The sequence below is a fragment of the Paroedura picta genome, chromosome 1 (genome assembly GCF_049243985.1).
Source record: "Paroedura picta isolate Pp20150507F chromosome 1, Ppicta_v3.0, whole genome shotgun sequence".
NCBI classification, from domain to species: domain Eukaryota; kingdom Metazoa; phylum Chordata; class Lepidosauria; order Squamata; family Gekkonidae; genus Paroedura; species Paroedura picta.
The window spans coordinates 179,976,648-179,998,764 of NC_135369.1; the positions used below are offsets into that span (position 1 = coordinate 179,976,648).

Genomic DNA, 22,117 nt, shown 5'->3' on the forward strand with positions numbered 1-22,117 from the left:
CCTCCCCATCCCTCCTCCTTGGTCGTACCCTCTCTGCTGGCAGCTACTGTGGCTGGAGACATTGTAAGTCAGTCAACTGGTTAGCCAGCCAGCTGGCCCACCCCATCTATTTTCCTCTCTCTTCCCCCCTTCATCAATGACTTTGGCAATGTCCAAGGGGTGCTTGAGTCCTTGGGAAATGCCATACCTGGGGGTGGGTCCAATATTAGGCTCACCATAGGGTTGCCAATCTCCAGGTGGGGACTGGAGACCTTCCACTATCACAACTGCAGTTCCATCTGCAGGCCAAACAGATCCATTGTAAGGGACTCTATGGCATCGTGCCCTTCTGAGGTCCCTCCCTTTCCCAAATACTGCCCTCCCTGGGCTGCAGCCCCAGAATTTCCAGATGTTTCCCAGCCCAGAGCTGAGAGCCCTAACCTTGGATGTTGCCAAGACAGCATTTGAAAGATTGGAGAGGAGGAGGGAAAGACCAGGAATGTCCCTCTCTGGAGTTGGCAACCTTATTCTCTCCCTTCATGGCAGAATTTTGTTATTCCGCAGTGTTGTTAGTTAGCATGTTGCATTTCCTCATGATTGTGACTTGTCAAACTCAGCGAGCAATGAATTCTGTCCACTTGCCCTGCTTTGGACCACAGGACAGCCTTTCTCAATTTTTTTACCATTGAGAAATCCCTGAAATATTCCTCAGACTTTGAGAACAATCAGTGGCGTAATCATGCAGAATATGGTTGGGAAGCATAGCTGTGTACAGGTGCATTCGAGGGCCCTCCCCTTTCCACCCCGTTCAGACCCATCATTGGCCATTTTGGGAGGGGGCGGGTCAACATGATTGTACAGGGTCATACCACCCAGTAAACATTTAACAAATTAAATATATATATATTAAAAAATTAATTAACTTCCACCCATTCGGGAAACCCTTCCAGGGTTTCACGAAGACAAAACGAGGGTTACCACCTCATCTGGGACATGAGATTGACTGTTACCCACAGTGTGTGCCTCTGATGATGGAGCAGGTGACAACCGACTGTGCCAGCTTGGTGTAGTGGTTAAGAGCAGCAGCTTCTAATCTGACGATCCAGGTTTAATGCCCTGCTCCCCCACATGCAGCCAGCTGGGTGATTTTGGCCTTGTCACTGCCCTAATAGTGCTGTTCTGACCGAGCAGTAATATCAGGGCTCTCTCAGCCTCACCTACCTCACGGGGCATCTGTTGTGGGGAGAGGAAAGAAAAGGCAATGGTAAGCTGCTTTGAGATTCCTTTGGGTAGAGAAAAGCGGCGTATAAAAATCAACTCTTCTTCTTCTGCTCCTCACTGGAAGAGATGTTATGATTCTTCAGGAAAGGGTTTAGCAGAACTTCGTTGCTGCCCTCAGTTTAGCTGATCTGAGGGGACAGAGGAGGGATTTTTGAGGAGCTCATTTCCTGCCCTCCTGGAGGCCAAAAGTCTGTATGTGTGAGTGCTGCTTGCCCAGTTTCTAGAGAACTGGCTGCCGACCCAACTGGCTCAGAGCATGCGGGGTGGAAGCTGCGGCATTTCCTGGTCTCCTTTGTCCCTGCCAAACCTTCTGTCACATTGAGCTCTGGTGGGAGGGGAAAACGGTAGATGCCATTAGAGTGCTGCTGGTGCATGGCAATACTTTCGATAGTCTTCAGAAAGCAAGAACCACACAGGAGAATTTGCAATGAGAGGCATCACTCAAATTCAAACCTTGAATCTTGCGGGCCTGATCCTGGCCCATTCACACGGGCATCCTACTGCAGATTTTCAGAGCTGTAAGCCTTTAATCTTGAATTCAGATTCTGTGCCCACCGTACCCTTCTTTCTCCTCCACTGTATTTATTCTGCAGCAACAATCAAGAAATGCACTTTTGCAAATTGGGGTGGAACATCACTTTTGATGTGGGGGGTGTCCAATATATTTTTGAAATCACATAGTTGTCCTATTGTAGTGTTCAGCAAGTACCTTCCGTTTAAATGTAATCTGCCTCTAGTCTACAGAGAGTGGTGGGCTATAAATGTGATAGATAGATAGACAGGCAGATAGATAGATAGATAGATAGATAGATAGATAGATAGATAGATAGATAGATGATAGATAGATGATAGATAGATGATAGATAGATGATAGATAGATGATAGATAGATGATAGATGATAGATAGATAGATAGATAGATAGATAGATAGATAGATAGATAGATAGATAGATAGATAGATAGATAGATAGATAGATAGATAGATGATAGATGATAGATGATAGATGATAGATGATAGATGATAGATGATAGATGATAGATGATAGATGATAGATGATAGATAGATAGATAGATAGATAGATAGATAGATAGATAGATAGATAGATAGATAGATAGATACTGTGCAAGCTCCATCAGGGCCCTCAGCTCTTCCAGGAGCTCATCCCACCAGGTTTGGGTCAGGACTGAAAAGGCCCTGGCCCTGATCAAGGCCAGGAGTATCTTTTGTGGGCTGGGGACCACCAACAGATTAGCAACTTCTAGTTCATTGAATGAAAGGGAACAGAAAGGAAGGCAAGCAAAAGAGGAGGGGGGAACAATGTTGAAATTGACAGGTAGTAGCAAAGCCCAATTTTCCATATTGCTCAGCACTAGGGGATTCTCCACTGTGTTTTCAGCCCCTGTGCAGTCCAGGCAGTGTTTGACTCTTGTGGCCCTTCCTTGCATACCAAAGGAATTGCTGATCGCCACTGTGGGATGGTAGGTGAATTTCCTCCAGGCCAGGCTGGACTCTGGAGACCTTTGGTGGGGAAAGGATCACTTGGGCATGAAATTGGGGTCACTGTGGGTGGGCAGGTAGTTGTGAGTTCCTGCATTGTGCCAGGGGTTAGACTAGATGACCCTGGAGGTCTCTTACAACTCTATGATTCTAAGACTTCAACCTGAGACTGTGGAAAGCCACTGCCAGTCTGAGTATACCAAACTGATGGACCAAAGGTGTGATAGTATAAGGCAGCTCCATGTGTTCAGGTGATCATGGTGAGGTGCATGTGTGTGGGGTGGGGTGGAGGCCTACTCAAGCATGTGCTTTACCCATGGTGGTCTTGGTCTGGCCAGGTGAGAATAGTTCTCTTAGGTAATGGTGGGGTTCAGCCCTTGCCTTTTTTTCTGAAGGCTATGGGAAGAAAAAACTCTTGAGAACTTCTCTCTCTAAGCTGCTGGTCCACAGACTCTAAGCTCACCTGACTTCTGAGAGCTCCCACTGGGACATTATGAATTCATGAAAATTATCTTTTTCTCCTCCATGAAGTATTGCCTCGGATTGATTCCCCCCTGTCTTGTTCTTCAGGGTGATCCAGGACCACAAGGTGATCAAGGCCGTGAAGGACCATTTGGACCACCTGGAGAGCCAGTAAGATGCCATTCACGTTTTTAAAAATCGACCCATGTCTCCTGTACGGACAGAGAAGAGTCAGAATAAAGGCCCAGGAAAGACCAGAGCAAACAGAACAGGAGTCTGTCTTGGGGCCTTCCTATCTCACTTTCATGGGAAAAAGCTACAAACGGTCTAGAGTGGGCTAGTGGTTAATAGCAGTGGCCTCTAATCTGGAGAACCGTGTTCGAGCCCGCACTCCTCCACATGCAGCCCAAGGGTGACGTTGGGCTGGTCACAGTTCTCTTAGGGCTGTTCTTGCAGAGCAGTTCTTTTAGTGCTCTCTTAGCCCCACCTACCTCACAAGGTGACTGTTGTGGAGGAGGGGGAAGGGAAAAGTGTTTGTAAGCTGCTTTAGGATTCCTTCAGGCTGTGACAGCTAGGGTATAAAAAACCAGCTCCTTCTTTGCGTAAGATGTCCCCAAACCACCACAGGAAAGCTCCTTGCACTTTATTTAGACTACATTTATGAGCCTCTTGTGGCTCAGAGTGGTAAGGCAGCAGACATGCAGTCGGAAAGCTCTGCCCATGAGGCTGGGAGTTCTATCCCAGCAGCCGGCTCAAGGTTGACTCAGCCTTCCATCCTTCCGAGGTCGGTAAAATGAGTACCCAGCTTGCTGGGAGGTAAACGGTAATGACTGGGGAAGGCACTGGCAAACCAGCCCGTATTGAGTCTGCCATGAAAACGCTAGAGGGTGTCACCCCAAGGGTCTGACATGACCCGGTGCTTGCACAGGGGATACCTTTACCTTTATGAATTTATTTAGGGTGTTTGAAACCACCATTAAAGCACAGTCAAATCAGGCATGGTTCTTCCTCATCACAAATCAAGTTTTTATCATCCCCTCTGACGCTACCAAAGGAAGAGGGAAGCCCTGCTGTGGAAATTAGACATCAGCATTTAATTTCAACGTAACATTTTACTGAGTGCCTCAGGTGAGAGGAAAAAAAACTGTGGAAAGCCCCAATACTGACTGCCTTGAAGCTTTCAGAAGCAGGCCATATTCCCATGTGATTCCTGACAGAAGCCATGGGGTTCTATCAACAATTTGCTATCGCTCGTTCTGGGATGAAATGGTTCACTTCCTCGCCTTGCCCACTCTCACAACAGGCCTGCGTCACTCCGAGCCACCTCAGCTGAGCCCCCCAGGCTGTAGGTGGCAAGTCCCACTCCCTGGCCTCAGGAAAGACAGAGGAGAGCACTCTGTTCTCTCTGTCGAAAGTGTTCCAATAGAGCCAGCCTGTTGTCAGGCACCAGCATGCTGCAGCAACAACAGCTGAAATTAAACACAGATGTTCTGTGCCAGAGCCACTGTTCCTAATTAAAAACAGCAACGGGAACAGGCTATGGCCCACGCACCATCTTGGGGATGAGAGCCTTCCTAGAATCCTTCCACAGCTCCCTCTGAAGCAGGAGTTGTCTCTTTGTGTGTGTGTGTGTGTGGGGGGGATTCTTAACACAAGTAAGTCAACGAGGGTTCCTCAAAACACAGAGGAAGAAAATGCCTCAGAAACAACACCAGGGGGTTTCGCTCTAGATCCCATGAGAGCCAGTGTGGTGCAGAGCGGTGGACTCTAATCTGGAGAACTGGGTTTAATTCCCCACTCCTCCTCCACGCTCAGCCAGCTGTATCACAGTTCTCTCAGAGTGGTTCTCACAGAGCAGTTCTCTCAGAGCTCTCTCAGCCTCACCTACCTCCCAGGGTGTCTGTTGTGGGGAGAGGAAGGGAGAGGTGTTTGTAAGTTGCTTTGGGACTTCTTCAAGGGGTGAAAGGCAGGGTATTAAAAAAACAGCTCTTTCAGTTTTGTCTATAAAGGCTCCCTTATGGTTATGGGTGTCAGTTGTGGGGAGAGGAAGGGAAGGCAATTGTAAGTTGCTTTGAGTCTCCTTCTGGTAATGAAAAGTGGGGTATAGAGACTAACTTGTCTTTTTGTGTTCCGCATGAGATTGTCAGCGCACATCTGGGTCTTGGGGTTGAGGGAAGCTCTTGAAGAGTCCCAAACAGACCCGTTAAATAAAGTGCTGTGAACTTTCCAACCATTACCACGAGTATCAAACTATGCCAGCTTGGCTTGTATCACACAAAGCAGTAAATTATCAGTGCGCTCACATGCAAACTGGTCTTCAGAATGGTCCCGTATCAAATCATAGGCTAGCCTCCAGTTATATGAGAACATGAAGAGCCCAGCTGGATCAGACTAGGGGTCCATGGAGTCCAGCATCCCGTCTCACCCAGTGGCCCGCAGGCTCCTCTGGAGGTCCAACAACAGGCCTTCGATGTCGCCTCCTGGGACTGGACTTCAGAGATTTACCACCTCAGAACATGGTGGTTCCTTTTAGGCACCGTGGCTAGTAGCCGCCAATAAATTTGTCCCCACTTAAAACCATCTGTGCCTGTGGCCATTACAACTAGGGTTCTGTGCTGCGTCCGCCAAAGTGGCTGTTCGAAACCCAAAGCAGCCAGTGGGCTTCAAGCTCGAACGGCCGCTTCAGCGGACGAAGCGCACAACCATAATCATGCCACCCTCTCAAAGCGGACCTCTGATTCTAATCCATCATCATGTCAAGAAGTCTTTTCATTTGCCCAGCCTGAATTTGCCGCCCAGTAGCATCTCTTTTTGAAGGGCGCAAGGAGATCAGAGCTAGCTAGCGACCCGTTGCTGTGTTACTGTTCTCTCTCTTCCTTGTGTGGCTTTACTACATTGGATGTTGATTAGTCTTCGGTGCGCAACTGCATTTTCGAATGTTGAAGTTGTGCCTTGAAACATGTAAGAATTATCTGCTGGAATGCGTTTTGTTACTATTATGTTTTATGATTTAATACCGCGGGGATTTTTTTGCAAAAATAAATAGAGCTAATAAGATTACAGGAACATGCTACAAATTTTCTTAGATTGTATTCGGTCTAATTTATTTCCGTTACACGTTGCCTCTTGGCAGCAACACAGTCTACCCTTTGGGGCCCTTTTTTCAGTTCGCATTCTATACACTGTGTAACCCCTTTTCTTGCCATATTTTGATATCACTGGGTGCTTCTGCAGCCCACTTCTTGCCCTCTTGCCTCATTCAGAATGACAAAGGAAAAGCAGAGAAGCAGAATGCATTCATAGCCAGATTTGGTCTCCTTGTGAAGTTTTGGAGCCAGTCCAAGAGCTTTGGCAACCATTTGGAGCAACAGCCTGCTTGATTCTGTTCATGAATGTCAGAATCCCACTTGGTGTGGTAGTTAGGAGCGCTGGCTTGTAATGAGGTCAGTTGGGTTTGATTTCCTGCTCCTCCACAGGCAGCCAGCTAGGTGACCTTGGGCTGTTCTGACCGAGCAGTGATATCAGGGCTCTCTCAGCCGCACCCACCTCGCAGGGTGTCTGTTGTGGGGAGAGGAAAGGGAAGGCGAATATAAGCCACTCTGAGACTCCTTTGAGTAGAGAAAAAGCATCATATAAGAAGCAACTCTTCTGTTCTGACTGAGCAGTGATATCAGGGCTCTCTCAGCCTCACCCACCTCACAGGGTGTCTGTTGTGGGGAGAGGAAAGGGAAGGTGATTGTAAACCGCTTTGATCCTCCTTCGGGTAGAGAAAAGTGACATATAAGAACCAACTCTTCTTCTGTTGAAGTAGAAGGCTCTTACAGAAAAATCGCTAGAACTGGCGGTTTTTTTTGGTGAATTTTTGAATTCCATATGAATGTTAAATTTCATGCCTTTCCTAGCCGTTTTGGGTGTCTGGCCTAAACAGTTGCGTCTTGTATTCATTAATAAGGTTTTCTGAGAAAAAGAAAAGAAGACTCCTAAAATATTGTCCCGGCTAATCAGTCCTCTTGACTTATTTGGCTCTGTGCCTGGTCCAGCGTACATCCGATTGCAGCTCGAGGTGCATAATCCAAACGTGCTAAACTCAACTTTCATCATTTGCATGTTGGATTTCTGCCACCCAGTGACTGAGGCCTAGAGAAAGAGAGGGGAAAGGAAAAACTACACAGCAGAGAAATTCTCTCAGTTTACTTTGAGTCGAGCCAACGCTGGCTATGCTCAGAGCCTCTGTAGCAATTCTGGAGCTGGAAGGAAACTCACTGCGTTAGCCATAGTCTATCAAGTTTGGGAACGAGTCTGTGATCACTATTAAACCCCATGAAACGATTAAATCTTTGGAAGCCTGCCATGGTAATCATAAACACTAACTTGCTGGCTGTCCTTTCATTATCTTCAGAGGAAATCCTGTCTGCTTTGCATACATATAAGTACAGTATGTGTCAGAGGAATCCAGTCAGTCTCTGAAAAAAGTATCTGTAGTGCAGGCCAGGGGTGGCCAAACATTGGCTCTCCAGGTGTCCGTGGACTACAGTTACCATGAGCCCCTGTCTGCATGCTGACAGGGGCTCATGGTTATTGTAGTCCATGGACATCTGGAGAGCCAACGTTTGGCCACCCCTGGTGTAGGTCATCAACTGCAGGTCTGTCTCCCCCCAATGAACTGACCACTGTGTCCCTTGGAGAGGTTGGGAACTGGACATTATTAGGCTCCCACAAAAGCTGTAAGTGGCTTGCCTGCGAAGAGGAATATTACCCTGAATAATTTTTTTTTCATTTCTTCTAGGGTGAGGTTGGGCCAGCTGGACCTAAGGGGTACAGAGGAGATGAAGGGTCTCCCGGACAAGAGGTTAGTATATTTTCGTGCCTGCGTATACCCAGATTGGCAAGAGACAGGCAGGAAAGGGTTATCCCACCTCTCAAGGGATTGAAAAACCAACCCCTTCACGCTTAAGGCCATTCCAGGGCAAGTCCTCTGATGTGCAACATGTGCTTTCCAGATGCGAACTCCAGCGTCCGAGGATACTTGGAAGGCCTGTCCCTAATTAGTCCTTGTGTACAGCATCTATAAACACCAGCGCGCGATCCCATGATCCGAACGAGGAACCCCTAACCTCTCTACTACCTTCAACAGCGGGACGGGGGCAAGGAGGGAATACTACAGCTTCGGGGGTGGAACAGCAAGAACCACAGCTGGGTCACCAGGAAGCCAGGGGAGAGGAATTTAGGCCTCATGGGTCATCCAGCGCCTCGTGGCGGCTGTCAGGAGGAGGAAACGGGAAAGGCAAGATTCAGTGCTGTTTGGAAGCGGCACAGCCTGAGCAAGGAAATCCCATTTCAGCTGCTAGCTGGACATCTGGGGATGAGAAGATGAGGACTTCCCCTGCATCCACTGTGGGACCAGGAAAGAAAGGATGTTTGGGGAGAAGGCCAACACTTTGAGGGAGCCATCTTTGAATCCTCCATTCTTATTTCCAGTCCCACAGCATGGAAGAAGGTCTCCCTCCCTAGCTTATAGAATCATAGAGTTGGAAGGGGCCATACAGGCCATCTAGTCCAACCCCCTGCTCAACGCAGGATCAGCCCAAAGCATCCTAAAGCATCCAAGAAAAGTGTGCGTCCAACCTTTGCTTGAAGACTGCCAGTGAGGGGGAGCTCTTATCCAAGGCTTCTTCTTTTCCCCCTGAGAAGAGAAGCTGTGTTATGACAACAGTCTGTTCTTCCAATCCACCACTCACAGCAGCAATGGCTGCCGTGAACTGTAGTGTACCAACAGGACGGACTGTCGTCATGGAATGCCTTCGGTGCCAATCTAGTTTCCAAGCAGGTTATGGATTCCAAGCAATGGGTGCATATTTTCTGTTTCAATGTGTAGGGCCCCAAAGGACCTGTCGGGCCACCTGGACTACCTGGAGATGCCGGCTTGATGGGCGAAAGGGTGAGTAGCAGAAGTGGAGGAGGGATCCTGAGAAGTCAGGAAGCATCTGAAGCTTACGTTGGGCAGGGATGGGAAGAGGAGAGGGACAAAGGGGGAGAGGACAATACTGGAGGTCTGGAGGGTGAGGCCTTTCATGGTGGGTCAGGGTGATTCTTGGTCTGGGGCAGGGATCCCCAGCCTTTTAGAGCCTGTGGACTGAAAAATTATGACCTGGAGTGCCAGGCACAACCACAAAAGGGCTGCTGCAGGAGGCGGCGTCAACCACAAAACGTCAGGAAGCAAGGTTATGTAATAGTCACTCAAACATTTCAGACAGAAGCTTTGTATAACTGGATGCCTTTGAAAATGAACACATCAGTTCAAAATACTTTCTTGCTTATGCACAGCTCATCTTCAGTCACAGTGAAGCTCCTTGGGCTACGGTGGCCGCTACTACAAAGAAATGTGTTGGTTTGATTAGTCATCTGTGCAGCCAATCAGATCTCCATTGGCCAGTCAGGAGCTCTGCTTGGGAAAATCTCCTCCTGGCCCTGCCTGCTTTCGGAAAACTCTTGGCAGGTGCCAGGGAAGGTGTTGGCAGGGACCGTGATGCTCAATGGGCACCCCGTTGAAGACCGCTAGACTGGAGTCTAGATTGTGACCAGGCTGATGTACCAAAGAGCAAGAGTCTAGGAACACCTTAAAGGCTAACAGAATCTGCAGCAGGGTGTGATCTTTCGTGAGTCACTGCTCACTTCGTCCCCTGCCACAAACTTTTTAAGGGGCAGCTGGACTCTTGCTATTTGGGCCCAATAGCACCTTTAAGACCAACCAAAGATTTATTCAATTCAACAGAGATTTGTTCAACTCTGTTTTTGTTGTGCTACTTCAGACCAACACGGCTCCCCACTTGAATCTTGCTCTTTTGGACTGCTACGGACAGGCTATCGTGGCTTTCCATCATGATCTGTCTCCACAGAAGGGATATGGCATGGCCTCTTGTCTCTCCAGCCAGGGAACGGTTGTGGGGGAGGGAGTCGCATATCAACTTGTCCACATTCTGTGGCCATCCGTTCATAGCTGAAAGCCCTGATCTTTATGAAATGCAGCGGGCAGGATCGGAAATTTTTGCTGTTGCTTGTTGTGAGGTGTGGGCATAATAGGAGAAAGAGATGGTTCGTTTCGACTTCTGCACTTGCTTCATGGAGAATATGGAGGGCTTCCCCACCCCCCTTTGGCTGAGGGAGGGAGGACTTCGCCTTGGGAGAGCATAACATATCCAGGATCCCTCACTTGAATAAGAAAATAATTCTGAAAGTTAGCTTGGCATAGTGGTTAAGAGCAGCGGCCTGTAATATGGAGACCCAGGTTTGACTCCCCACTCCTCCTCCACATGCAGCCAGCTGGGTATGACCTTGGGCCAGTCCCAGTTCTCTCAGAGCTCTCTCATCCCCACCTCCCTCACAGGGTGTCTGTTGTGGGGAGAGGCTGACTTCTTTTCCTTTTCCTCCCAGGGAGAAGACGGTGCCCCAGGCAATGGCACAGACGGGTTCCCTGGCTTCCCAGTGAGTTGCATTCCATCCCAAAACTCCCCAGATGTAGCCGATATCCCTGCTGATCTGTCTCTGAGTTAACTTTCTCTCTCCCTTCTCCTCCCAAAGGGATATCCAGGCAACAGAGGTGCTCCCGGAGTTAATGTAAGTTTCCTTCTCCCTTCCTGCTGGTACGCATGTACCCTAGTCTGCCTCGTATGGCCTTGAATTGAAAGTCTCAAGCAAAGAATGGGAGTGAATTTTATGAAATCATTGGTCAGAAGCAAAAAATAGAAATGATTTCTGGAACAGATGATGTGGCCATGACAAATCAGTGGATCTGGCCCTACTTAACAATGTTTCATTCCAAATTTAACGCCACTTAACATACAGAAAAGTTTATTTTGTGTTTGAAAAAAATATTGGCTGCTCAATCTATTCATTCATTAGAGCCAACTTAACTGAAGATGGTTTCCTTGGTCTGGTCCTAGTTAGGCTAGAGACAGTGCAACAATTCTGCTAAGTTTAGTCATTTATTTATTTATTTATAACATTTGTACCCTGCCTCTCTGTTGCTCTCATCAGGACCGCCTAAAAGTGGCTGACAGATTACCTACATACATAATAAAAATGTATCTTAAAGACCATTAAAACCAAACAGAAACACACTAAAACCGAGCTAAAATACCCGTACAAAACCATAAAAACAGCAGTTAAGAGATGGGTCAGAAAGGCGAGATCACTGAGCAAACAGCAGACAGCTGGGGGAAGATAGCAACTGAAGGGGACAGATGAGTCTCCCTGGGAAGAGAAGTTTGGTGCCATGACTAACAAGGCCCTGCCCAATCTCAGAAAGTGGAATCATCCAAAGAGGGGCCTTGGATGATGACCACAACTGTTGGATAGATTCATAAAGGGGTAGGCGGTCCTTCTCATATTTTGGTTCCAAACCATATCGGACCTTAAAAGTCAACAGCAGCACCTTGAATTGTGCCCAGCACAGATAGGGAGTCAGCGTAGACGGGCCAAGACGGTACTGGTGTGGTCCATAAAATTGTCAGTAAGCATACATGAACACGAGCTCCACCCAGAATTTCCCAATACTTTCAGTGCAGCTGGAACATAGTACTGAATGTAGCTTTGGGAGCAGTGGGCCAGATCCCAAGGGACAGCATGAACTTGGCTGCAAGACTGACATGGATGCCCTTCGGCAGTCACTCTCCATGTGCATGAGGAACGGAGTGTTTTGTGCCTGCGGATTCTTCCTCGCCTCCCTCCTTCCTCTGTTATTGGACTCCATCAGGTTATACATTCCTCCTCCAAGGTGTCCTCTTGGTCTTCTGCAGGGTACCAAAGGCTATCCTGGTCCCAAAGGTGATGACGGCGAGATTGGAGACCCCGGAGAGGAAGTAAGTGTATCCCAGGGTTGCCCAAAGTTGAACAGTCTCCTTAAGGCGGCATAATTCATGCATTTTACAACCACTGCGCCATGTTAAAAACAGTTCAAAGTGATCTCGTAAATGCAGGTCCTTGGCTTTCTTTGCATATGTTACGCTATAAGGAAGGGATGGAGAAATGTGTTCACTGTTTCAATAACAGCAAGGCCGGAAATAAGTTCGAGATGCTGATGACGGCATTGAACGTCACCCAAATGCCAATAAAATAAGAGATGGCAGTTTTGGACGTGAGGGTCTGTGTTGGGTGAATGGGGCTTCCTCAGGAGGAGCTTCTGGGGAAGATTCAGGATCTGCCACTGTGTCTGTTGACATGGCAAAGCATCTCATGTTTCACAGCTCTGTTGAAGGAGCATGCGACTTGCGTGGCGCATTGTACTTTGGAGGTGTATTGATCACATGGAAAGAATGAAACACACCTCACTCATCAATGCTGGGTTTCAGCTGCCAGAAAACAGCTAAAATTAGACAAGTGGAAAGAAAGCCTAAAGGTTCACTCGCTTTCAAGAGCATTTCATGGAAGAGAAGGTACTCAGATGCGTTCAAACCAGTCCTTCCGTAAGAAGGGATTTTCATGACTCTACCTAGCTGGACTGTTCATTGGAACAAAGCTAGAAACTTGTGCAAAGGAAGCTTGAAGCTCAGTAGAAATGTCCTCTTCGATGACAAATTTCTTCTCTAGCACTAAAAAGAGCTTACAGTGCAGCTCATTGTCTTATCATTACTGTTTCATTGTTAATGTAAGTTTAGACCAGGGGTAGTCAAACTACGGCCCTCCAGATGTCCATGGACTACAATTCCTAGGAGCCCCTGCCAGCATTTGCTGGCAGGGGCTCCTGGGAATTGTAGTCCGTGGACATCTGGAGGGCCGCAGTTTGACTACCCCTGGTTTAGACTCTTGTTCATTGCCCCAAGACAGCGAGTTCTAGGGGGAGGGGTATATAAATGGATGTTTTAAGCACTATTTTTTCCCTTCTAGGATGGCACAAGTACTGTCCAAGGTATCAAAGGAGCCAAGGGGTATCGAGGTCCAGAAGGCCTTCCAGTAAGTAACAAAGTTCTAGAACAGGGGTGGCCAAACTCTGGCTCGCCAAATATCCATGGACTAGAAATCCCATGAGCCCTTGCTCCCGCTACAATCGACTGACATGGGTTCCTCTCTGTAATTTGCCAGTATAACAGAAGATTCTCATATGCAACATTGTTTTTTTCTAGGGACCTCCGGGACCTGCTGGCCCTCCAGGACCAGATGTAAGTCAACTGATTGTCCTTCTTTACATTAAAAATCCTTAGACCAAATGACTTTTAAAAATGGAGTATTGAGGAGGGTGTGGGGGAGTTATCAGAGCAAAATGGGACAGAAGTCCACTGACAATGACCCAAGTTCAAGGACAAGTTTCTTCCCTGACTCAGCTGTCATTAGAACAATACTATTTTTGATTGTCAAGTCAAGTCAAGCAGTCTATTGGAGGCGGCCATAGGCCTTAACAAAATTGAAAAAGGTGGGGGGAACTATATCACAACAACTGTTACAAGCATCTATTGAGCAATGTAAAAACTTTTAAGTACTTGGGTAGAACTTTTCCCACAACTCTGAATTGGAATACCCATCTAGCAATGATCCAGTCTGCAGCAGTCAAAACCATTGGTGTCATAATGGGATTTCTTTTTTACTCCAGAGGAGGGCATCTCTTAGAGCCAGCTATAAAGCTTTTCATCAGCCAAGTGATTTCCCAATTATTGTACGGTATTCAGGTATTTTTGCAATGGTTTGTGTTCCTTCACAAGACACTCTCTCCACACCTATAGGACTCCGAACACCTGAGAAGTGGGCAAAGCTATGGTTGCTATATCCCTGAGTGGGGGAGATCCCTCACCCCCAGAAGACATTAACACCCACCCTCCCCCAGTACTCCAGCAGCCATTGGGAGAGAAAAAAATGGGGAAAAAATCACCATTGGCAACAGGACGATTGGGAGAAACCCAGAAGTTACCTCAGTGTTCTTTCGGAAGCAATGGAAGCTCTTTGGCAGAACCAGAGTCTTTTGCATGACATCACTTCTGGGAGAAATCCGGAAGTGACATCAGTATGGCGATTCCTAGAAAGGACTGGCATCACTTCTGGGTTTTCCCTGGCAGTGATGTCATGTCAGTGCCAACCGAGCCCCCCTCACACACACACACACACACACCATGTTCTCCCCTCCCTAGACTCCCACCACTTGCCTGACATGGCCTCACAACTCCAAGCAGAACCCCTAACTGGTCAAAGAACTTTGGATTTGGGTTGAAAACGGGGCTGAGGAAGGGACCCGAGATTCCAGCATCATGCAGAGTGAATGGGATGAGAGTCTTCCGACAGTGTGATGAGCTGGACTGAGGGCTGAAGGAGGTCTCAGTTGTTTGAGCAGCCTTGCAGTTCCTCACAAGTCCCACCTTCACAAGCCCCATTTGCCCTATGCCAGGGGTGGGCAAACTGTGGTCCTCCAGATGTCCATGGACTACAATTCCCATGAGCCCCTGGGGCTCATGGCCATCTGGAGGACCATGGTTTGCCTAACCCTGCCCTGTGCTGTGAGCTTCCCGAATTCCACTAGAAACTAGCTTGCCGACTGTTGGGAAGAATTCAGAGAACTAGAGACAGAAAACGGCCCTGCATTGCCAAGGTTGAGGTGAAGCTGACGTTTCTTCCTAATTTGTTTTCTTCAGGAATGTGAAATTTTAGATATCATCATGAAAATGTGTTGTAAGTATTGGCTTCCACTCCAGAAGCATGAACCAGCATACCGTTGAACGTCTGTCTTGCATGGCTGTTTAGCTTTCCATTTCGGCGGTGTGCTGAAAGGGCACGGCCCTTGACGGAAGAATGTCCAGCTGTCTCGGGCGGCCTCTCTCAACTCTCTTGCCATTGAGAAACCCCCGGAACATTCATCAGACTTTGGGAAACCGTAGAAGTGACGCAATTGTGCAGAATATGGTTGGGAAGCATAGCTGTGGACACACCCATCGGGGGTCCCTCCCCTTCTCACCTCCTCTAGGCCCATCGTTGGCCATTTTGGGTGGGGAGAGCAGGTCAACATAACCACATATGGTCATAACACCTAATAAATGTTTACCCAATTAATATATATATAAATTAATTAACTCCCACCCTTTCAGGGCTGTCAAGAAACCCCATGGTTGAGGAAGCCTGCTTTATGTTTCGCAAGCAACAGATGTTTCTGCCTGCGATTGGATGTCAGCCAAGCAAACACCCCTTAAATTCTATAAACCGTCAACTGTATAATAAGAAAACTGATTCATGGCACTTGGGAAAGGGGGCCTCCACTTCTGCTGCCTCCGTGGCAATTTCTGCAGTCCCAGTTGGATTAATCATGGCAAGTGGGGTAATGGGGAGGAGGTGAGCCAGTGCTAACCTGTGTCCTGCTGACACACTGCAGTGGCTCCTGCCTTTTTCTTAAGGCTCTCCCCTCCTGTCCTGCAAATAATAACGAAGTCAAATCAGAAAGACACATGAGCCAACGTCCAGGACCTGAGAGGCATTTTCAAGTGTACCTAGTGCAGGTGGGATAACTCCCATTCAAAATGGTTTCTTGACTCCATCGGATCTGCACGCAGACACTTAATTGCAGAATATTTTAAATTTGTAGTCTATCTCTGAAACACTGAGTCTAAAAAAATAATGTTTTTCCCCCTTCTTTTCTTCCAGCATGCTGTGGTGAGTGTTACTTGTGCAAATTTATGGACTGATTTGATTCATTTGTGCCTCGTCTTCCCCACCAACAAGGACGCAAAGTTGCTTATGTCATTCTCCTCTCCTCCATTTTATTTAATTTTGTTTTGTATTTTGAAATTTCACCCAGATGTCCTGAGGGGCAGGCTATAGTTGAACCCTGGGCTTATTCTGGACACAATAGATAATGCACTTTCATTGCACTTTAGAAGATTTTCCTGTTCTGCACAGGATAATCCAGCTGCCAAAGCACATTGAAAGTGCATTATCCTATGTGTGCAGAATGGGCCCTGATTTGAACCAGTCTTAAAGGATTCTCCTCTTAATTGTTGTCTTACCCTCCCATTGCCATCTTCTGCCAATGGGTGAAGTTTCTTTTAGTTCCGTTTGGCATTCCCCCCGTGAGCCCCTTTCCTAACAATGTTTTAATTGTTTCTTTTCTGTCTCGGGTAGATCCTTAGCTCTGGCTTTCATTGTTTTAATGATGCGTGTGCCTTTTTTTTTTTTTTTTAGGGACAGGGGTTAATGGCTTTAAACTTTGATTTTGATATGCATGTGTTTATTCGTTAGTCACTTTGGTGGCCTTTGTGAGGGGAGAAAAGCAGGGTATAAATTTTATAGAACAAAGAACGTATTATCGTGCATGTGAAATCATGACACTAAGGTCCCCTTTCCAAGTATCCTGCTAAATTCTGTGTGCGGAAGCATAACTATGCTATGGTGCACCATTTAAACTGACCAACTATCATTTACAACTGGGGGACAAGTTAAAATCAGAACCCACCACCTGACGGGGATTGACAGACTAGAGGTTAGACCGCAAATGATTTTACGCAATCTGACTCGACAGAGCAAAGGATCGGATCCCCTAGAAGTTTCTGCAGGCCAAAAAAATCTCTGTATGCGAAGCAGGACTTCTCTTCTCTCCTCACCACCATTGCAGCTCCAAATACTTCCCATGTGGGTGGGGATGGGTTGGAGCATCAGGAGAGGGGAATCAGCAGAAAGCGCCCTTCCTCCATCCTCAGAAACCCTCGGTGGGATCCAGGCCCTCGGCTGGCCGGGACTCCTCTTCTGGTGACCTCACTGTGCTTGGAGGGGCGCCTGTGGACCACTGTTTGACTGCCCATGCAGAAGCTGACACTCCGTTTAGCACAAACCACATTTTGGCATGACCTCTTCACTGAGGTACAAGATTGGCAAGCAGCATGGGAGTTTTTAACCGGTTTGCCGCTGCCGCCGTTAGCTTCAGGATCCGAAAGGGATGGAGGCTTTCCCAGGCCCATTCCTGTACATGGCACTTTGTTTCAGAATGCAAGTGTGGTCCAGTCGACATCCTCTTCGTCCTGGACAGTTCTGAGAGTATTGGCCTGCAGAACTTCCAGATTGCGAAGGATTTCATTGTGAAGGTCATCGACCGGCTGAGCAACGACGAACATGTGAGGGTAAGGCTTGCCGTCCGTCATCTCTCCCCACAGTTGCCCTGCCCGTCCCAGAAAAGATTCTGCCTGACCCTTCAGGTTGACAGAAGATCTGAAATAGAAGGAGAGCTGTTTTTTGTATACCCTACTTTTCACCACCTGAAGGAATCCAAAAGCGGTTTACAAATTCAGTTCCTTTCCTCTCCCCACAGCAGACACCCTGTGAGGGAGGTGGGGCTGAGAGAACTCTAAGGGAACTGCTCTGCGAGAACAGCCCCAAGAGAACTGTGGGTAGCCTAAGGTCACCCAGCTGGCTGTATGCAGAGGAGTGGGGAAATCAAACTAGGTCTAATTCTGCGCATGGAAGATAATGCACTTTCAATGTGCTTTTGTAGCTGGATTTTCCTGTGCAGAACAGGAAAATCTACTTCTAAGGTGCATTAAAGGTGCATTAACCCTTGGTGCAGAATGGACCCTGCCAGATTAGACTTGGGTGCTCTTTAACCATTACACCACACCGTTTCTCAGTTGAAATTGCCTTTCCAGATACGACCAAAATAAAACACATGGCAGTAGAATGCAGCAGCATAACATCAATTAAAAATTCCAGAATACTTCATCAATCCAAAAGATCCATCTGAATCCTTATACAGCCAGGCACCACTACATTCAATTGCTGGTCTTGCATTTTTGGCAATAGTATAGGATGCTTTAATTTGGCCTGTCTTACGCCAGTCAAGATGGGATACAGCAGTTCTCAAAGTCATGGGTCGTACAGCAATCAAAAAGGTCATGCTCATATACATATGCAGGTGCGTTCCCAGGGTGGGCGCTCATTATGTTTTCCCTGTAACCACGCTGAAGAGAGAGCGTTGTTGCAGTCACCATCTAATGGCCCCTCTATATAATGGCAACCCTCCATTATAGCACTCATATGACGATGCTGGAGATGTTGACATATTTTATTAGTACAATCAACCAATGTTGTTTGGTTTACTGCTTTTGTTTCCAGCTTTCCCCATCCTGGCCCCCACCTGGTGGAACGAGCTCCTAGAAGAGGTCCAGGTCCTGTCAGATCTACCACAGTTCTGCAGGACCTGCAAAAGGGAGCTCATCTGCCAGGCATTTAGTTGAGGTCCAATTGAAGCAACAACATCTACTGGCCCCCAGCACCCCTCCCTCACACAGATGTGCCCTTGGACCAAACCAAAGGGCAACCCTGGAATGATCAACCTATGGGATCCAGTTTATTAATGGTTCTGCTGGTGTTTTATTTTTGAAAACTTTATCACCAACAGTTATTGTTATTGTTGCTATTGTTGTTATCCTGCTGTAATTACTGAGCCCTGTTTTTACCTATACTATGTTTCCAAATTTTCTGTAAATTGCCCTTAGCCACAAGGGGAGGGTGATGAGTGAGTGAGTGAGTGAGTGAGTGAGTGAGTGAGTGAGTGAGTGAGTGAATGAATGCCTTTCTAGATAATTCATATAATTTAAAGAAATAGCTGCCAGGACCAATCTGGGCCACAATATCATGGCGCCCTAGGCTCTACCAACCGCCTTGGGTTTGGTCAGTTACACCAGCATGTTAGTTTCTTTATGACATCTAGCTTTTCTTCCAACAGTTTCACACTGAGGAGTCCCGTGTTGGTGTTGTGCAGTACAGCCATGACAAGACACAGGAGTTGGTGGCCATGGGAGACGCCAACATCAAGAACATTGGAGAGCTGAAGGAGTAAGTTTAGATCTGGAGCTCATCAAGAGGAACGGTGGCTATCCATTGCCTGAGCAAGGCCAGGGCATGATGGCGGAACCTCTTGCTGCTGGAAGTGTCCCTACCAAATGCTGTAGATAAAAACCATGCCCAAGAACTGTGGCGACAGAGATCCCCCCCGCCCCCAGCTCCTAAGTTCCTTCCAGTGCAAAGCTGGGGATGGTTCAAGAAACAGCAGCATCTCTTTGTGGCTTATCAAGCAACTCTGAAGTTGTTTGAAGAGAAATATGCAAGAGAGCTTCCATATTTCTTGAAGAGAAATATGCAAGAAAGCTTGTAAGAAAGATAAAATATTTTGCAATAAGCTTTAACAGCATACAATGCCATGTGTAGTCTCAAACACTACAAAAGGGGGAACATTTGACCTACAGTTTATGGGGGTACTGGGAAGCAGACCTTTTCTTGCCCATAGGGAGGTTCCTAACCTTAAATAGCCTCTCACAGTAATGCAGTTCCTAACATGGACAGAGACACTGGAATCTGGACCTGTGATAAATCAAGAGGCCAGCATTGTTTCCATAATAAACTCTAACACAGTGATTCCCAACCAGGGTTCCACAGAACCCTGGGTGCAAGAGCTCCCTGGGGGCAATGTGGTCTTTCCAGGTGTTTGGATGGCCACTGACATCCCTAGAGGTCACTGGAGCCTACCTTCCCTGTTGTTCTACAGGCCTAGTCTCTTTCTCTACAATGGAAATGGTAAATGTTCAATATTTGCTTGATTAGTGCCAGGAGACGTGCACAGAGGTGGGAAGTGCAAAAAGTTGGCATCTGTAGTGAAACAAGGAAAGGATTAGGAGCTCAGCTCCAACATATTTGTCCAGAGAGAAGTTTTACTTCAAGGAACTGGCACTGACCCTTGCTGCTCTTTGACTTGTAGGGCAGTAAAGAACTTGCACTGGATTGCTGGTGGCACTTTTACTGGGGAGGCCCTGGAGTTCACGAAGGATCAGTTGCTACGACGCTTTTCCTCTGACAACAGAGTGGCCATTGTGATCACAGATGGACGGTCCGACACCCTTCGGGACCCAGTCCCACTGAATGTTCTCTGCGATGTCAATACCCAGGTGAAACTAACAGCCAGGTGGGAGGGAGTGGGAAGGGGAAAAGAAAGGCGAGAAAGGTGAGTGCAGAGAAGTGGCAAGCCAATGAAGACCGTGCATGTGTGTGCCAGTAGAATGCCGCCAAGTCACAACTGACTCATGGCTGCATGGGATTTTTGAGGTAAGAGCTAAATTGACATTGCCAACCTCTGCATAGAAGCCCTGGACTTCCTTTACGGTCTCCCATGCAAACTCTAACCAGAGCTGACCCTGCTTTGCTTCTGAGATCCAGTGAGTTCAGGCTAGCCTGGGCCATCCAGGGCAGCATAAGCAGCACAGTGAAGGAAAAAAGGCCAATTCTTGACCAGTGGAAGAATACAAGTTCTCTAGACATGGTGGTGGGATGGTTTCAGTGCAGGTCGGTATTCCTGCCTCTAGCACAGCTCCGAACTGAGATAGATGTGGCTTGGCAAAGGTTAAAAATTGGTAGAACGTTGACCTTTACTGGAAGTCCTCCTTTTGAAAGGCCGGTAGAAAGTAACAGGAAACGTTGGTATTGTTTTAATGCTTTCAGAAGCCATGTTTTGAGGATCAAATATTTCCATCCTGTCCCCTTTAGTATGTAAAGCATTTTCATTTCACAAAGGCACATCATACACATTTGAGGAGTGACTTAGAGCTCAGTATATGCTACATTGGTTAAGAAAACACACTCAAGAGGGGGGAAATCGGAAGTAAGCTGCGCTTGCATCATAAGCTTTCCTATCATCCACACTTAGCGATTTTGCTGCCTGCTGTCTCAAACATGTTGGGGACTCCTGAATCTCTGTTGCCCTGCAGGTGTACCCCTTGGGTATTGGCGATATTTTCCACTCTCCTCCAAACTCCGAGCAATTGTCAAGTATTTCCTGCGGCGGGATATCTATTATGCGAGAAAGCTACGCCGAGCTTCTGGACGACAGTTTCATGCAGAACATTACCTCCTATATCTGCAAAAGTGAGTGAGACATCTCTGGATATTGGTTTGGGGTCAGCTGTCAATTGTTGCTAGGCAGATGCCTGCAGGAGTGGCAAATCAGAGGAACCGGGATTTGGTTTCTCACATCGGTTCAATAACTGCAGAGAAGGTGACGAGAGACGGGCTGCTTCGAGGGCAGTAGGACTGTCTCTTCCCAAGGAAACCACGGTGAATTTAAAGATATGACTAATGGAATCAGAATCTCATTTATTGTGATATTCAGGGATGGAATTCAGCATCCCAAGGACCCCCAGTCACACAACCCCCGGTGCACCTTTGGATGAGGGAACCAGAGAGGTAAACTGGCCTCGCTACACTGCAGAGCAAGAACCTACCCTGTAACAAAAGTAATTGAGAGAGCACATAGAGGCCGTCCTTGAGAAACTCACTGTAGGCTCTTTGCCAGCCACCATTTTCAGGTTTTAACTGTGACGTCCAACTGTGTTTGATTTACTTTGATACTGAACTGAACTGAAGAAGGTACAGGCCGAAACGTTTTCAGTTCTTTTCTTCAAGCAAATTGTGTTGCCAATGAAATATTTCCCATGAAGAAGCTGGGACAATTTTATGAATTATTTGTTGTTTATTGGTATTAGCATTTGCTGCCGCACAGTATTTCTCTTTGTTTCACTCCTACACTGTTTGTTCCTTCCTTTGTTATATTAACTCCCTACGTGGACAATCACCATCTGGACGGCCCATAGCTGATTCCATTTTAGCGCTGTATTCCCCCTCTCTCCCACCGGAGGGAAGGTGTCGAGCCCCCTGGGTTTTAAGATAGATTGGGATAACAATTTAATAATGTAATGTCTTTTTAAAATGTTGTAAGCCACCTTGAGCCCTCGGAGAAAGGCGGCATAGGAATGGGAAAAATAAATAAATAAAAGCTGGGACTCGTTCCAAAGTTGCCCATTAGGTTCATGCAAGTGATAGATGAGAACAGTGGTAAATGAGTATAGTCCACGATAGGGTTTCTGTTGTGGGGAAAGGAACAGAAAGCAATTG

General features: G+C 47.2%; 1 protein-coding gene across 1 annotated transcript in view; it reads left to right on the forward strand.

The window, feature by feature from the left end:
* The window catches only part of COL6A1 (collagen type VI alpha 1 chain), a 68,540-nt gene that overhangs the window by 40,856 nt on the left and 5,567 nt on the right, over window positions 1–22,117 (forward strand). The window contains exons 20-33 of the mRNA XM_077314004.1: window positions 3,329–3,391; window positions 8,007–8,069; window positions 9,096–9,158; window positions 10,652–10,702; window positions 10,799–10,834; window positions 12,016–12,078; window positions 13,103–13,168; window positions 13,339–13,374; window positions 14,833–14,869; window positions 15,833–15,841; window positions 17,168–17,301; window positions 18,903–19,012; window positions 19,932–20,118; window positions 20,935–21,091. Of these exons, the coding sequence (XP_077170119.1) occupies window positions 3,329–3,391; window positions 8,007–8,069; window positions 9,096–9,158; window positions 10,652–10,702; window positions 10,799–10,834; window positions 12,016–12,078; window positions 13,103–13,168; window positions 13,339–13,374; window positions 14,833–14,869; window positions 15,833–15,841; window positions 17,168–17,301; window positions 18,903–19,012; window positions 19,932–20,118; window positions 20,935–21,091 (1,075 nt within the window). The remainder of the gene's footprint in view (window positions 1–3,328; window positions 3,392–8,006; window positions 8,070–9,095; window positions 9,159–10,651; window positions 10,703–10,798; window positions 10,835–12,015; window positions 12,079–13,102; window positions 13,169–13,338; window positions 13,375–14,832; window positions 14,870–15,832; window positions 15,842–17,167; window positions 17,302–18,902; window positions 19,013–19,931; window positions 20,119–20,934; window positions 21,092–22,117) is intronic.